The sequence below is a fragment of the Salvelinus alpinus genome, chromosome 4 (assembly GCF_045679555.1).
Source record: "Salvelinus alpinus chromosome 4, SLU_Salpinus.1, whole genome shotgun sequence".
NCBI classification, from domain to species: Eukaryota; Metazoa; Chordata; class Actinopteri; order Salmoniformes; family Salmonidae; genus Salvelinus; species Salvelinus alpinus.
This window is the reverse complement of record NC_092089.1, coordinates 37,730,345-37,748,159: the sequence shown is the minus strand read 5'-3', so window position 1 is coordinate 37,748,159 and position 17,815 is coordinate 37,730,345. Positions and strand designations below refer to the sequence as shown.

Below are 17,815 nucleotides of genomic sequence, written 5' to 3'. Positions count from 1 at the left end.
ACAATGCAGATAGCCCGGTTAGCCAATGTGCGGGAGCACTGGTTGGTCGGGCCAATTTAGGTAGTATGTACATGAATGTATAGTTAGACTATGCATATAAGATAAACAGAGAGTAGCAGCAGTGTAAAATAGGGGTTGGGGGGAGGCACACAATGCAAATAGTCCGGGTAACCATTTGGTTACCTGTTCAGGAGTCTTATGGCTTGTGGGTAAAAACTGTTGAAAAGCCTTTTTGTCCTAGATTTGGCACTCCGGTACCGCTTGCCATGCGGTAGTAGAGAGAACAGTCTATGACTGGGGTGACTGGGGTCTTTGACAATTTTTAGGGCCTTCCTCTGACACCGCCTGGTGTAGAGGTCCTGGATGGCAGGCAGCTTAGCCCCAGTGATGTACTGGGCCGTACGCACTACCCTCTGTAGTGCCTTGCGTGATGCAACCAGTCAGGATGTTCTCGATGTTGCAGCTGTAAAACCTTTTGAGGATCTTAGGACCCATGCCAAATCTTTTTAGTTTCCTGAGGGGGAATAGGCTTTGTCGTGACCTCTTCACGACTGTTTTGGTGTGTTTGGACCAATCTAGTTTGTTGCTGATGTGGACACCAAGGAATTTGAAGATCTCAACCTGCTCCACTACAGCCCCGTCGATGAGAATGGGGACGTGTTCGGTGCTCCTTTTCCTGTAGTCCACAATCATCTCCTTAGTCTTAGTAACGTTGAGGGATAGGTTGTTATTCTGGCATCACCAGGCCAGGTCTCTGACCTCCTCCCTATAGGCTGTCTCGTCGTTGTCGGTGATCAGGACTACCACTGTTGTGTCGTCAGCAAACTTAATGATGGTGTTGGAGTCGTGCCTGGCCATGCAGTCGTGGGTGAACAGGGAGTACAGGAGGAGACTGAGCACGCACCCCTGGGGAGCTCCAGTGTTGAGGATCAGCGTGGCAGATGTGTTGCTACCTACCCTCACCACCTGGGGGCGGCCTGTCAGGAAGTCCAGGATCCAGTTGCAGAGGGAGGTGTTTAGTCCCAGGATCCTTAGCTTGGTGATGAGCTTTGAGGGTACTATGGTGTTGAACGCTGAGCTGTAGTCAATGAACAGCATTCTCACATAGGTGTTCCTTTTGTCCAGGTGGGAAAGGGCAGTGTGGAGTGCAATAGAGATTGCATCATCTGTGGATCTGTTTGGGCGGTATGCAAATTGGAGTGGGTCTAGGGTTTCTGGGATAATGGTGTTGATGTGAGCCATTACCAGCCTTTCAAAGCACTTCATGGCTACGAACGTGAGTGCTACGGGTCTGTAGTCATTTAGGCAGGTTGCCTTTGTGTTTTTGGGCACAGGGACTATGGTGGTCTGCTTGAAGCATGTTGGTATTACAGACTCAATCAGGGACATGTTGAAAATGTCAGTGAAGACACCTGCCAGTTGGTCAGCACATGCCCGGAGCACACATCCTGGTAATCCGTCTGGCCCCGCAGCCTTGTGTATGTTGACCTGTTTAAAGGTCTTACTCACGTCGGCTACGGAGAGCATGATCACACAGTCGTCCGGAACAACTGATGCTCTCATGCATGCCTCAGTGTTTCTTGCCTCGAAGTGAGCATAGAAGTGATTTAGCTCGTCTGGTAGGCTCGTGTCACTAGGCAGCTCGCGGCTGTGCTTCCCTTTGTAGTCTGTAATAGTTTGCAACCCTGTATTGACGCTTTGCCTGTTTGATGGTTCGTCGCAGGGCATAGCGGGATTTCTTGTAAGCTTCGGGTTAGAGTCACACACCTTGAAAGCGGCAGCCCTACCCTTTAGCTCAGTGCGAATGTTGCCTGTAATCCATGGCTTCTGGTTGGGGTATGTACGTACAGTCACTGTGGAGACGACATCCTCGATGCACTTATTGATAAAGCCAGTGACTGATGTGGTGTACTCTTCAATGTCATCGGAAGAATCCCGGAACATGTTCCAGTCTGTGATAGCAAAGCAGTCCTGTAGTTTAGCATCTGCTTCATCTGACCATTTTTTTTATAGACCGAGTCACTGGTGCTTCCTGCTTTAATTTTTGCTTGTAAGCAGGAATCAGGAGGATAGAGTTGTGGTCGGATTTACCAAATGGAGGGCGAGTGAGAGCTTTGTACGCGTCTTTGTGTGTGGAGTACAGGTGATCTAGAATTTTTTTCCCTCTGGTTGCACATTTAACATGTTGATAGAGATTTGGTAGAACTGATTTAAGTTTCCCTGCATTAAAGTCTCCGGCCACTAGGAGCGCCGCCTCTGGGTGAGTGGTTTCCTGTTTGCTTATTTCCTTATACAGCTGACTGAGTGCGGTCTTAGTGCCAGCATCTGTCTGTGGTGGTAAATAAACAGCCACGAAAAGTATAGCTGAGAACTCTAGGCAAGTAGTGTGGCCTGCAGTTTATCACAGTATACTCTACTTCAGGCGAGCAAAATCTAGAGACTTCCTTAGATTTCGTGCACCAGCTGTTGTTTACAAATGAAATGTATTATTATTTACAAATCAAATGTATTATTAAAGCATACATCAGCTGATATCTTTAAATCTGCGTATTCCTCCAAAGCTCAGCTATCCTGAGTCTGCACAACTCTGCCTGGACCTAGGATCAAGAGAGACACTTAAGTGTTTTCGTACTATATCTCTTGACACAATGATGAAAATAATCATGGCCTCTAAACCTTCAAGCTGCATACTGGACCCTATTCCAACTAAACTACTGAAAGAGCTGCTTCCTGTGCTCGGCCCTCCTATGTTGAACATAATAAACGGCTCTCTATCCACCGGATGTGTACCAAACTCACTAAAAGTGGCAGTAATAAAGCAGTAATAAAGCCTCTCTTGAAAAAGCCTAACCTTGACCCAGAAAATATAAAAAACTATCGGCCTATATCGAATCTTCCATTCCTCTCAAAAATGTTAGAAAAAGCTGTTGCACGGCAACTCACTGCCTTCCTGAAGACAAACAATGTATACGAAAGGCTTCAGTCTGGTTTTAGACCCCATCATAGCACTGAGACTGCACTTGTGGTGGTGGTAAATGACCTTTTAATGGCGTCAGACCGAGGCTCTGCATCTGTCCTCGTGCTACTAGACCTTAGTGCTGCCTTTGATACCATCGATCACCACATTCTTTTGGAGAGATTGGAAACCCAAATTGGTCTACACGGACAAGTTCTGGCCTGGTTTAGATCTTATCTGTTGGAAAGATATCAGTTTGTCTCTGTGAATGGTTTGTCCTCTGACAAATCAACTGTACATTTCGGTGTTCCTCAAGGTTCCGTTTTAGGACCACTATTGTTTTCACTATATATTTTACCTCTTGGGGATGTCATTCGAAAACATAATGTTAACTTTCACTGCTATGCGGAAGACACACAGCTGTACATTTCAATGAAACATGGTGAAGCCCCAAAATTGCCCTCGCTAGAAGCCTGTGTTTCAGACATAAGGAAGTGGATGGCTGAAAACGTTCTACTTTTAAACTCGGACAAAACAGAGATGCTTGTTCTAGGTCCCAAGAAACAAAGAGATCTTCTGTTGAATCTGACAATTAATCTTGATGGTTGTAAAGTCGTCTCAAATAAAACTGTGAAGGACCTCGGCGTTACTCTGGACCCTGATCTCTCTTTTGACAAACATATCAAGACTGTTTCAAGGACAGCTTTTTTCCATCTACGTAACATTGCAAAAATCAGAAATTTTCTGTCCAAAAATGATGCAGAAAAATTAATCCATGCTTTTGTTACTTCTAGGTTAGACTACTGCAATGCTCTACTTTCTCTCTCTCTCTCTCGGAGGAGGACCTGAGCCCAAAGACCATGCGTCAGGACTACCTGGCATGATGACTCCTTGCTGTCCCCAGTCCACCTGGCCTTGCTGCTGCTCCAGTTTCAACTGTTCTGCCTGCGGCTATGGAACCCTGACCTGTTCACCGGACGTGCTAAAAAAGCCAACTGACATTTACTCCTGAGGTGCTGACTTGCTGCACCCTCGATAACTACTGTGATTATTATTATTTGACCATGCTGGTCATTTATGAACATCTTGGCCATGTTCTGTTATAATCTCCATCCGGCACAGCCAGAAGAGGACTGGCCACCCCTCATAGCCTGGTTCCTCTAGGTTTCTTCCTAGGGTCTGGCCTTTCTAGGGAGTTTTTCCTAGCCACCGTTCTTCTACACCTGCATTGCTTGCTGTTTGGGGTTTTAGGCTGGGTTTCTGTACAGCACTTTGAGATATCAGCTGATGTACGAAGGGCTATATAAATAAATTTGATATCTCAAAGTGCTGTACAGAAACCCAGCCTAAAACCACAAACAGCAAGCAATGCAGGTGTAGAAGCACGCTGGCTAGGAAAAACTCCTTAGAAAGGCCAGACCCTAGGAAGAAACCTGGAGAGGAACCAGGCTTAATGACCTAAGGCTCGTATTTCTGTGTGTTTATTATATTATAATTAAGTCTATGATTTGATATTTGATAGAGCAGTCTGACTGAGCGGTGGTAGGCAGCAGCAGGCTCGTAAGCATTCATTCAAACATCACTTTCCTGCATTTGCCAGCAGCTCTTCGCAATGCTTGAGCACAGCGCTGGTTATGACTTCAAGCCTATCAACTCCCGAGATTAGGCTGGCAATACTATAGTGCCTATAAGAACATCCAATAGTCAAAGGTATATGAAATACAAATGGTAGAGAGAAATAGTGCTATAATTCCTATAATAACTACAACCTAAAACTTCTTAACTGGGAATATTAAGAACTCATGTTAAAAGGAACCACCAGCTTTCATATGTTCTCATGTTCTGAGCAAGGAACTTAAGCGTTAGCTTTTTTACATGGCACATATTGTACTTTTACTTTCTTCTCCAACACTTTGTTTTTGCATTATTTAAACCAAATTGAACATGTTTCATTATTTATTTGAGACTAAATAGATTTTTATTTATGTATTATATTAAGTTAAAATAAAAGTGTTAATTCAGTATTGTTGTAATATATATATATATATATATATATTATATATATATATATATTATATATATATATATACAGTGGGGAGAACAAGTATTTGATACACTGCCGATTTTGCAGGTTTTCCTACTTACAAAGCATGTAGAGGTCTGTAATTTTTATCATAGGTACACTTCAACTGTGAGAGACGGAATCTAAAACAAAAATCCAGAAAATCACATTGTATGATTTTTAAGTAATTAATTTGCATTTTATGGCATGACATAAGTATTTGATACATCAGAAAAGCAGAACTTAATATTTGGTACAGAAACATTTGTTTGCAATTAACAGAGATCATACGTTTCCTGTAGTTCTTGACCAGGTTTGCACACACTGCAGCAGGGATTTTGGCCCACTCCTCCATACAGACCTTCTCCAGATCCTTCAGGTTTCGGGGCTGTCGCTGTGCAATACGGACTTTCAGCTCCCTCCAAAGATGTTCTATTGGGTTCAGGTCTGGAGACTGGCTAGGCCACTCCAGGACCTTTAGATGCTTCTTACGGAGCCACTCCTTAGTTGCCCTGGCTGTGTGTTTCGGGTCATTGTCATGCTGGAAGACCCAGCCACGACCCATCTTCAATGCTCTTACTGAGGGAAGGAGGTTGTTGGCCAAGATCTCGCGATACATGGCCCCATCCATCCTCCCCTCAATACGGTGCAGTCGTCCTGTCCCCTTTGCAGAAAAGCATCCCCAAAGAATGATGTTTCCACCTCCATGCTTCACGGTTGGGATGGTGTTCTTGGGGTTGTACTCATCCTTCTTCTTCCTCCAAACACGGCGAGTGGAGTTTAGACCAAAAAGCTCTATTTTTGTCTCATCAGACCACATGACCTTCTCCCATTCCTCCTCTGGATCATCCAGATGGTCATTGGCAAACTTCAGACGGGCCTGGACATGCGCTGGCTTGAGCAGGGGGACCTTGCGTGCGCTGCAGGATTTTAATCTATGACGGCGTAGTGTGTTACTAATGGTTTTCTTTGAGACTGTGGTCCCAGCTCTCTTCAGGTCATTGACCAGGTCCTGCCGTGTAGTTCTGGGCTGATCCCTCACCTTCCTCATGATCATTGATGCCCCACGAGGTGAGATCTTGCATGGAGCCCCAGACCGAGGGTGATTGACCGTCATCTTGAACTTCTTCCATTTTCTAATAATTGCGCCAACAGTTGTTGCCTTCTCACCAAGCTGCTTGCCTATTGTCCTGTAGCCCATCCCAGCCTTGTGCAGGTCTACAATTTTATCCCTGATGTCCTTACACAGCTCTCTGGTCTTGGCCATTGTGGAGAGGTTGGAGTCTGTTTGATTGAGTGTGTGGACAGGTGTCTTTTATACAGGTAACAAGTTCAAACAGGTGCAGTTAATACAGGTAATGAGTGGAGAACAGGAGGGCTTCTTAAAGAAAAACTAACAGGTCTGTGAGAGCCGGAATTCTTACTGGTTGGTAGGTGATCAAATACTTATGTCATGCAATAAAATGCAAATTAATTACTTAAAAATCATTCAATGTGATTTTCTGGATTTTTGTTTTAGATTCCGTCTCTCACAGTTGAAGTGTACCTATGAGAAAAATTACAGACCTCTACATGCTTTGTAAGTAGGAGAACCTGCAAAATCAGCAGTGTATCAAATACTTGTTCTCCCCACTGTATATATATAAATAAAAAATTTAAAAATGTTTTTAAAAATTAAATGTTATAAATTAGTCCGATTAATCGGTATCGGCTTTTTTTGGTCCTTCAATAATTGGTATCGGTATTGGAGTTGAAAAATCCAAATCGGTCGACCTCTAGCACATACACAGACGGGGAATTCTTGTTGCCTCTTCAGAAAGTTGCAGGAAATACAAATCACTATTGCATTCTGTTTATGTCTTATGATAAACTTGGGCTAATTAATTAATTTAATACATTTAGTTGACTCCCTACTAAGTTCAATAAATGTTTTAAAATTGTTGGATTCAGTTTTAAAAGGGTAACATAAACCACATGTAACATATGGATTTGCAATAGTTATTTATTCTATAAAACCAATCAGAATTCCGAATAATGCCGAAGTCATGTCGGAAAAATATTTTTTCCCAGGGGGGTGATGTAATATTGAGAACCCGGCAAGTCAGCCTATTCCCTACTAAAGTTATGTTAGCACTACACGAGTCTGCCAGTTGCTATTAACACCTAGCTTACAGCTACATTAAAGTAAACCAAACCACCAACCAACTATTCAGCGGTCTTGTCTGTCAATTAACTTAGAAGAGACACACTAGTTTTCAAACAGACTGAGCATTTCCACTTCAGTTACTGGTCTGTACCACAAGGCTGGGCTTTAATTATTTTCTTTTTTTTACCCCTTTTTCTCCCCAATTTTGTGGTATCCAATTAGTAGTAGTTAGTGTCTTGTCTCATCGCTGCAACTCTCGTACGGACTCGGGAGAGGCGAAGGTCGAGAGCCATGCATCTTTCGAAACACAACCCAACCAAGCCGCACTGTTTCTTGACAACGCACATCCAACCCGGAAGCCAGCCGCACCAATGTGTCGGAGGAAACACCGTACACCTAGCGACCTGGTCAACGTGCACTGCGCCCGGCCCGCCACAGGAGTCGCTAGTGCGCAATGAGACAAGGATATCCCTGCCGGCCAAACCCTCCCTAACCCCGGACGATGCTTGGCCAATTGTGCGTCGCCCCATGAGCCTCCCGGTCGCGGCTGGCTGCGGCAGAGCCTGGGCTCGAACCCAGAATCTCTGGTGGCCTTAGACCACTGCGCCACCCGGGAGGCCCTGCTGGGCTTTAATTCTGACTTGGTGGGTTTCATCCACAACCCTCACCTCAGTTCTTGAAATATACCTTGATTCACATCTGTACCAAAAAAAGGTATCCTGAAAAGGAGGATATGGGTTAAATGGAAGGAGAGAAGGGGGGAGAGTGAGGAAATGTTGTGGTTTTCTTGTAGCTTGCCTGGTTGCTCCTGGCAACAGCAGGGGGAGAAATTGGAACTGTGGGATTACAGTAGTGTCCTTCAGTTTTTAAGATGCTGGGCTTTCTCCAATAGTTATCATTCAAAACTAGATGGGCAAAAAAAATAGTTATGGTCATGCTAATCACTGTAGTAAATACATATAATGAATCAAAGAGTAATCAACTTATGTAATTATGATCGCTACGCTCACTTACTTAAATGACTGATGACAAATGTACATACGATGCCATTGATCGAATCCATTCCAAGCGTTCCTCCATTGCAAATTGATCTAACCATTCACTTTATGCAGATTTTACTGACTGACCTAGCATACGGAATGGAATGTCCTTTGCCTTCTCTCACATTCAACATTTTCCAGTTTCCATAACATTACCTTAGACGTTCTGAGAATTATAAACACAATTCTAAGAACACAAAGCTGATCAGATGTTGAATTGGCTGAAGAAGTAGCGGTTTAGTAGCCAACTATGGTTACACTGTGCAGGTAGCCCAGTCTTGAAACTCAAACTTCACTGAGACACGTGCCAGTCAAGGTGGGGTGATAATGAGCCAAAGGTGCAAGCAGAGACCTCATATAGTCTGTGACCAAGAAAGCATCAGTGAACGTACTGGTACACTCACCAGTGTGTCCCCCAGATTGTATCTCAGATGGACACTGAAGGCCCCAAAATCAGTATCCAGTGGCACCTAAAAACAACATTTTCTATAAAAACTAATCTAAGACAAGATACAGGGCAACATATCAAGGCTGAGATGAGGGTGATGTTAGGGGAAACACTGCACGTGGGCAACTTGAGTACTGATGAGGTAGTGAAGTTGCTGTGCATCAGGAAATGGGTTCATTCAGAGCCAGATCAAAATCAAATGTACTTTTAGAGGACTGGAGAAGTGGGTGGGGTTGTCCTCTCAGAGAGAGATGGAGACACTGAGGGCAAAGTCACATTGGGACTGCTGGACAGGAATAGAATAGGGAGGGGAAGGGGCATATTGGGCAGGTTTAATAGGGGACGGACAGGCTGCAGTTCAATCAACCTTGGTCCGAGTAGCGTTCCAGGCCCTACTAAAGCCCACGTACAAACTTTCACTCTACTGTAAACTCCCTGGACCTGCTTCCTTCCAGTCCCTCTCTAACACAATTTTCAAGGGCTTGTGCTCAAAGGGGACTGCCTCGAAAAGCGTGGGCTATGGACTGTGCCTTCTCGGTAACAGGCAAGACACTGCTTACGCTATATATCAAGTTTGCCACCGTGTAAATGCTAGGCGCGGGAGGTGGTGGCGGGGCACTGTGAACTTGTGTGCGAGTGGGTGTCCCCTGCAACTCCTCCCTAAGCTATCAAACTCAGGAGTAAATCAATAGATGAACGGGGAAGGCCCCCTCAAGTGGTCTCTCCAAAGACAAACAAGCGATCTGTTGCCTCACCAGTGCCAGGTTCACCAGAAAAAGAGCATGGGAAGGGAGTGGGGGTGACAAGCTGGTACCTGGGTTAAAGTTACTAGATTCAAGTAAGAGTCCGATTTACAGACAGCCACCCCCATCATCATCATGATTGCTACTAGGCTTCATGACACACACACACACACACTCGCCGACTTGCACCTGCAAACGCCAGCACAAACTTTGCACACATGCTCACCAGTAAAACAGTGGCATGCCCTTTGACTGGACCAAGTGCTCATGAGCTCTAATACATATTTGCAACATAACCGGAAAGTCATCCTTGCAGGTGAGCATCTCATCATCCCGGAATCACACTCCCAAACACCCAGCTTGACTGACACAAAACAGCACCTCTTCACACAGTCAGTATTTTGGTGACCAGTCAACACCAACTTGCTGCACTTCACAGACATGTCAAGGTTCGGTACAATGAAGTTAGTCAGCCAGTCCATTCACAACAGCGTGTCACTCTGCTACCGGTACCAAAAGAAACCTCGAACAGAGCTTTTCTCTCACCCCAAATTGAGAGGGAAAGAGAACTAGAGAGGGGGGTGTACAGGCCTACAACATGAAGCTATGGTATGGAGGGATGTAATGCACACTCAAGTTGGTCTTTCAATATCTTGGCAAGAGAATGTATCACAACCGTGTATTCAGCAAAGCTGTTGACAAAATAAATGGGTCCTTGTCACATGCAGTCAAATGTTTATAATATGGTTCAGAATGCTAAACCACAATAAATGACATTGACCAATTCAACATTGACCATTGAAATCATCTATGCAACTTGGAAATACAGCATTTACTGAGAATCATCCATTTTAATGCTCCAAATGTATGAGGACATGCAACACTTCAATAAAGAATCATGACTCAGTAGCTTAGAGACAATGTCAAACTGCACCCAACCTTTCACCTAAAAACCAACGAGGGAATGATTTTTCTGGTTAGGGTTAACAAACATGATGGACGTGGATTATGGATACATTCATTAAGATCAAAATACATCAAATTATGATGTGTACAAATCATAACGACATATGCATTAACGTGTAATAACGGTTTCACTTCAGTGCAGTGGTAACAGTAAGAGAATGAAGCCAACATGGTAAGGACAGAGGAAAGTGAATCCATTTTGAACCGGCATTTCTACTTCAGCACCACAGCAAGGGGCTTGCTCATAATGCTACATGGAAAGGGTGTCGGCACCGAGATTTATCCAGGGTATGACTTTGCAACAAAGGTTATTCAAAATATACACAATAACAGACTGCTTTTCACAGTCTTAGTCAATTTCATCAGAAACTGCATGTCACTCCCAATTCACACGCGTGTGAACGTATGAAGATCCAAGGGTTGTAATGTCATCCTTCATACCGAAATCAAAATATATATATAATTATGACATTCTTTAATGTATCAGTTTTTCCTGAATCACCAACCACAGCCTTCATCAGAGATTACAATACCCTTCCACGCTGTCTTGCTGTGAATTCTAAAATGCAGTTTGCAGCAGTGCAGTGGCTTTTGGACATTCTTTAAAATATTTGCATTAGCTAGTTAAAGGAAACACTGCAGATAAAATTAGGCAGGAGTGATTTAGAATATGGCATCCATCATTTCTCAATTTTACCACAAGTAGGAACAGTGGCTGTGTGATGCATTGAAAAGGGAGGATATCCCAGTCATACATCAAATCGTAATAAGTCCATGATGATGCATGCTCATGGACAGCTTACATGGCCAACACTGACCATACAAAATATTAAGACTACTGGGCAGGGTGACTTTTGATAATCCTACTTCATTCCTACTGAGAATGTGATTTCTAAAAGATGGAAAAGGATAGTCTGAACTAGCCTCGGATACATTGTAGCTGTCTATGGCAGTTTTCCATCATGGCGAATCACAACCAACTACATTGCAAGGCATCACTACGGGGGAAATGTAGCTACTTTCTCAATTGTCCACAAAGTGTACGAATCGATAAATAATGTTACAAGCCAAATTAATGTCCTGTACAATTAACTAGAACCATAGCGATTGAAATGGCATATTGATGCTGAAGGTTGGAGGACATGGGAGGGTACGGAAGGTGCTGTTTGTATGGATGTCAGTTTATCATCATGGTCTTCTTCAAACACATGACGACTGATGACAAAAAAGGGCATCTTCACAACAAATGAGTTAAAACCCAGTGAGTGAATAAACCAAGCTTCTCTTACCTCAGGCGGCGGTTCGTTTCCAGCTTCCCGGAGCAGCCATTATCAGTATTCCCTCTCTCCCTCCGTCCTAGCCTCCACCACAGGTACCGGGCAGAATAAGAACCGGTAAACCAATCCCCCCCACCCCCAAACTGTCACCCCTCTGATGGGTGAGATATCCTAATAACGAGAGGGTAGTCCCGTTTTTTGCAATAAATCCCCGTCAAAACTCGGGTCTTCAGTGTGTTTAGTCTCCAAAACGCAGTCCAGCAAGAGCGCAGGATGAAACCGGAGGTTCGGCGCGGTCCGCCCAGCGCAGCGCAAGCTAGTTAATTGAGCAGTTCACAGGTAACAGATGTGGTACCGCTTGGGTAGCATGGCGATGGCTAGATTGTCATCCAAAATATACATTATCTCCCCGTTGATTCTTTCGTGGCCGCTGTTTCACTTAAGAAACCATGTAACGTTAGCAAACAGGTAACGTTGGGTTTATCGTAGCTGCTGAGTCTGGGAGGCTAGCTAACGTTAGCTGGCTAACTGACTAGCTAGCTTTCACTGTAACTGTTAGTACTAATATCCAACTACGTGTTGCATGTTGTGGTGAACGGGGGGGTGAGTATTGTTTAAATAAAAAATAAACGATTAAAATAAAATTGGGGTATTTGTTGCACCGCTATAACTAGCGATGTGCATTCGCAAGGGACCCCCCCTCTCTGCCCGTTAATCTCGATCACACCACAGACAGCTTTAGCTATCGCTTAGACCAGGGTCTACACGAAAAGCGCGCCCTCGACACGAAGCTCGTTCCCGCCTGTTTGAGTTGCATTCCCCCTACAAAATGGCCGCCAAAATAAACCTACGACAGTCAAACTATCTACTACCCTTGGTGTGAAATTAAACAGCACATGGATAGCCTGTTCATAATCTAACGCAGCGGTAATACATGTTTATGTAAACTGCCTCGGCATTTAAAAGGGCAACATTAGGTTTTAGGGTGAGTTAGCCACGGCAGGTACCAAGCCAACGTAACATAGCTAGCAAGCACGTGCATGTTTCCTGAACAGCAAACCTTGACGTTATCACCAATACGGTTAGCACCTTAGCGAATAAACTAGCTAAATGAGTACATTTAGATTCACGGACATGCTGTTAGATATATTTAGCTATTTAAATGATCGTAATACTGGTAAATGAGAAATAGCACCTAGAATGTTTCAATTGTGCTTGAAACTTAAATGAGTGTTTGTTAACAAATTTTCTGAAGGACTATCATACTACCAGCACCTAACTAGTTAACATCAGTGAATCATATCCCATCAACTAAGCACCAATCATGTTCAAATTACCCGCCTCATTCGCGCGTTGACGAAAACCACTGACCAATCTGTATGGTCGTTCACTCACTTAAAATGGCGGCGGTCACCACTGGGATGAAAATGGTCTTTTGTCGCACGAGCTGACACAATCGGTGTGTAGGTTGTTTTAGTACTATAGCAGCTAGTCACCACTTTCAGAAACCGTCATTTGGTAACGGTGAATACAATTTCGTCATTACTCAAAAGCGCGTCCACATGAAGTTAACCAAACTACACTGAACGAAAAATAAACGCCACATGCAACAATTTTACCGAGTTCATAAATGATTTCAGACCTAATCTATGGATTTCACATGACTGCGCAGCCCGTAGGCAACGGGAGCCAGGCCCAGCTAATCAGAATGCGTTTCCCCAACAAAAGGCCTTTATTACAGACAAATGCTCCTCAGCACCCTGCTCCTCCCCTCAGCCATCCCGCAGGTGAAGCAGCCAGGTGTGGAGATCCCGGGTACACGTGGTCGGCGGCTGTGAGGCTAGACATACCGCTAAATTCTCTATTTAAAAAACCCGTTGTGGCTTATGGTAGAGAAATTACCATTCAATACCCTGGCAACAGCTCTGGTGGACATTCCTGCAGTCAGCATGCCAATTGCGAACTCCCTCAACTTGCACCTATATTTTTGTTCCTATAGTTCTGAGTGACCATAACTTATGTCATGATAACACATTGTTCCTCTGAACAGGTCTTAAAGTGCAGAACTAAATAAAATATACAATCACATACTGTTTTAATAAAAATATCAAAGAGAAACATACACATAGGTAAGCCATAGTCTTGTTTTAACATCAAGGAAAAACAATTGTCTATGACTTCAACGATAAACAGAAATAGTTGCTCTTTAAAAGCATAAGATTACAAATGTGAATATTAAGCAAAAAAACTAAAAAAGTTAAATCAACATATCAGGCTTTCCCTCTGTACAGTACATGGCACTACAGAGTTAATTAGCGAAGTGATTCCCCCCCCCAACACCCTCTCACACAAAAAAACAGACAAGCAACAGTCCGAGCTCTGGAGACAGGAATACTAAAATGGTCAGTTCGGATATGGGCGTAAGCATGTGGGGGTCCAATCAGTGCCCCGGTGCTGAGCAACCCCCCTCCCCCACGGCAGGTGGGTCCACAGAAAAAGTCACTATGCCACAGCTGCTAAGGGCCAGTTCACTTCTTATTCTTGGGGGCAGGTCTGTAAGAAGGAATATTTGATACATTCTTATTACAAAGACAAAATACATTCTGCAGGGTAAAAGATTGTAAATGAATTTGGTGCCAAAACTCAGATTTATAGATATGAATTTATGCAACAAATCCAGGCAAAATAGTTAAATATAATACATCGGGGGTCGTGTTAGAATTCAGAAACCTGAATTTACAAAATGTAGACGATAAACAAAAATCTACATTTTAAACCATTTCACCTGCATTTTATATTTAAAGCAAGTTTTTTTTTTTTTGCTTCAAAAGTCACCAGGAGCGTGCAACTAGTTTTCCATCACAGAAAATACATTAGTGCAACACATTCAGCACAAAATCGCTTCATTCATCAGACAGAGGTGCAATGCTATTTGGCTAGTAGCCACACAATTAAATGGGCTTACAATGAAAAAGGTATTTTTTGCAATGTTTATCATAGAAATAATGTAGCCAGCTACATTTCCTAAGGTTTTGCTTGAAGTTTAGAACGCTGTCTGAATATGTACCGTTCGTCATCCGAGTGGAAAAGTGCAACTGAAGCAAAATTAGTGTTAGCAGAAAATTGCAAGCAGCAGCATTTTAGATCTGCGTTTATAAAACGCAGCAAGATACTTATTATGCATATTGTTTTTCCATTAATGTGACCCATGTACATTTATAAACAAGCATTTCCTCACCTGTAGATTCCTACTACGATGGCGTGATCTCTCTCATAAGGCTCCAGTGTCAGCTGCTCCTGGGGCTTCATGTTTTCTGAGCCCATCTTCTTCACCTCCGCAGCAAACACAGCCTCCGGTGCTGCCGTTGAGTCAATGCAGTTTGCCTGGAGGGAGACGAGACAAACGTACTTTAATCCCACTGCACCTGAAGCACTGGCCCTCAGTAACAGTAATCTAAGTTGCTCCTAAAATCAAAAGCTTTGCAGCTCAATGCAGAATGTTCAACGTCAAATATCTTAGTTTGCTTGCTTAATTAAGAATAGTATTCCAGAAGATGGCACCACTAACCCTGAATAACACAGGTTTTTGCACAGTCTCAATGTTTTACCTTGATTGAGATGACAAAGTGCCCTCCGTTCTTGAGGAAGTTGTGAGCGTTGAGTGCAACAATTCTGGTCTGATCAGGCTGGGCCACATCAGCGAAGATGACATCTACCATGCCTGCACAAAGAGGGTACAGCCAGAGTTAGTAAAACATACATAAACCACCACAGTATTTTGGCATCAGTGTATGATTTTGATGACTTACCAACAAGCATGCGGTATTTGTGTGGATGCCGGGCGTCCTCAATGATGGGAATTATGTTGGTTCTCTTTTTGGCAACATTGAGCAGATCACGCCCTGACCTGTGAGAGAACTCCACAGCATACACAAGACCCTCCTGCAAAACAGAGGAAAAGTCCTTACATGTACAGGGGTCAAAGGAATGAAGGTCCACACTTCATTGTGATAGTTAATTGTTCTAAACAAGACCATTATCGAGTAGCCCAACTAAACCAATGAGTTCTGATTACGTGGGGGGGGGGAAATATACTCACAGGTCCAACGATGTCTGACACGTGGGACACTGTCGTCCCTGATGCAGCTCCCAGGTACATGACCTTCGAGCCAGGTTTGATGTGGATCTGGTCACCCCCTCCCAAAATGGCTGCTGCCAGCTTTGACCGGAAAGGGTTCCACGCTCTGTACTCAATCTTCGTCTCTCCTTCCTCGACATTCATCCTTTTTTCTCCATACACAGACTCTCCAATTACCATGTTCTTTGTCACCAGGGCATCCTCCTTACCACGGCAGATGAACACACCTGAAGGCGGAAAAAAAGAGACGTATGAAATAACAACACTCCAATATATTGGGAACATTACAGTTAAGAAGAAATTGTGTAGAGTGGGTGCTGCTGAACAATAAACAAAAGTGCAACTACAGGCCTCTGCTGGAGACAGCTTGTATTGCACAGCTCCCCAACTTTTCCACTCACCTTCATGTCTATGAGGCTCCACTGTGACTTTCCTGCCCGCGCCGAAGCCCCCGCGTCCACCTCTACCCCTGGGGGTGCCACGACCACCTCCACGGCCTCTGAAGCCACCCTCGCCACTTGGAGACCTAAATCCACCTCCTGTAACAGGGAAATAACACTTAATGTCCAGTTCTTGTCCAAATTAACCACTTGCGGAAAACAACTTTCATCCATGGCATCCAACCTAAAAACCTGTCAAATAAAATCTAGCTATGTTTGACTTACCACCACCTCTGCCCCTGAATCCTCCCCGTCCGCCTCTATCGCCAAAACCTCCCCGTCCGCCTCTATCTCCAAAACCTCCCCGTCCACCACCTCTGTCTCCAAAGCTCCCTCTTCCTCGGAAGCCTCCTCGATCACCACCCCGAGGGCTGAATCCTAAAAGGAAGATGAAAGATTGTGAAAAATGGAGATTAACATTCAAATGTGTATGGCACATGACATGTTAACAGGGCCTGGTGCAAACAAATGCATGAGAGATGCTTCAGATTTATGGTGCATGTTACAGTAACATTCAAATGTCTATGGCACATGACATGTTGCCAGGACCTGGTGCAAACAAATAAGAGATGCTTCAGATTTATGGTGCATGTTACAGTATAGAATCATAGATCCCAACAACTAATGCATGGCTATTTGTCTTACAGCCATGATAACTTAACTAAATACAGGTTGATTTCACCATCTGTGATGAATTGATACTTTAATAGCGGATTAAAGGGGTACAACAAAGAACTTGGAAATGGAACAGGACATTCAATATTTTTGTATGTCTCGGTGTTAGTTTACCATCTAACTAGAATACTGTATTTGAGATCGAGTGGTAAACCAAAGATAATGGGTAAACAGCATGACATGGCCGGCCATGAATCTAGCGAATGCAATGGGTTAGTTAATGACCTGGTTACTAATGCTAGCATGTTGAGAGTATATGTGCCAATAACGTAAAAAAAATATTTGGCTAGGCACTCAAACCCAAACCACGTTCAGGCAATATAACAAGAATACGTGTGTTATGTGCGAACAATATCTAACGTTACCTAGATTGCTTGCTAGCTACTTAGCTAACGTTAGTGCGTTTGAACACGTGTTTAGTTTTAGTGCCATGCGGGCTTCACCATTGCGGAAAATGTGCATTAAATCACAGCAGATGCAAATACAGTCCAAACACTTTAATATGAATGATCATTAGGTGAAATTGAACACAAACACGTCCTACTTGAAACTGTATCGTTAGCTATATGCACCATTTACTTTTTGTCCAAGTTGTGTGAGAGAAACCATGGCTAACGTTACTGCTCGCAACACCAGGCCGGAATATTAAACAACTTCACAATAATATTTGGGCTTCATAATTGTAAGACTTTGACCGGCATTTCGATTATGTATCCTCGTTTACTCAATTGATAAAATAACTTACCTGATGTCATATTTGGTCGATTGCTGTGTTCTCAATCTAAAACAGCTCGAATTTGCTTTACCGGTTTTCTCTTCTACCTTCTTCTTGTGAAGACTCAGAAACTACGTAATAAAGTGGTCATGTGTCATCAGATTCCTCCTTCCCATGATACACCACGGTCTGGACGCTTGGGATTTTGT

General features: G+C 43.6%; 2 protein-coding genes across 2 annotated transcripts in view; both read right to left on the bottom strand.

The window, feature by feature from the left end:
* Window positions 1-12,385, bottom strand: part of LOC139573467 (dual specificity tyrosine-phosphorylation-regulated kinase 1B-like) — an 80,682-nt gene extending 68,297 nt beyond the window's left edge. The window contains exon 1 of the mRNA XM_071396949.1: window positions 11,651-12,385. The gene's annotated coding sequence lies outside the window, so the exon portion shown is untranslated. The remainder of the gene's footprint in view (window positions 1-11,650) is intronic.
* A 1,331-nt stretch (window positions 12,386-13,716) lies between these two features.
* Window positions 13,717-17,782, bottom strand: LOC139573470 (rRNA 2'-O-methyltransferase fibrillarin-like). The gene is made up of 8 exons (XM_071396953.1): window positions 17,637-17,782; window positions 16,442-16,594; window positions 16,178-16,315; window positions 15,738-16,003; window positions 15,448-15,580; window positions 15,247-15,359; window positions 14,877-15,022; window positions 13,717-14,191 (listed from the first exon to the last, which is right to left on the bottom strand). Exons 1-8 carry the CDS (start codon window positions 17,644-17,646, stop codon window positions 14,167-14,169), a joined length of 984 nt encoding a protein of 327 aa, XP_071253054.1. The 5' UTR covers window positions 17,647-17,782; the 3' UTR covers window positions 13,717-14,166.
* Window positions 17,783-17,815: the final 33 nt, after the last annotated feature.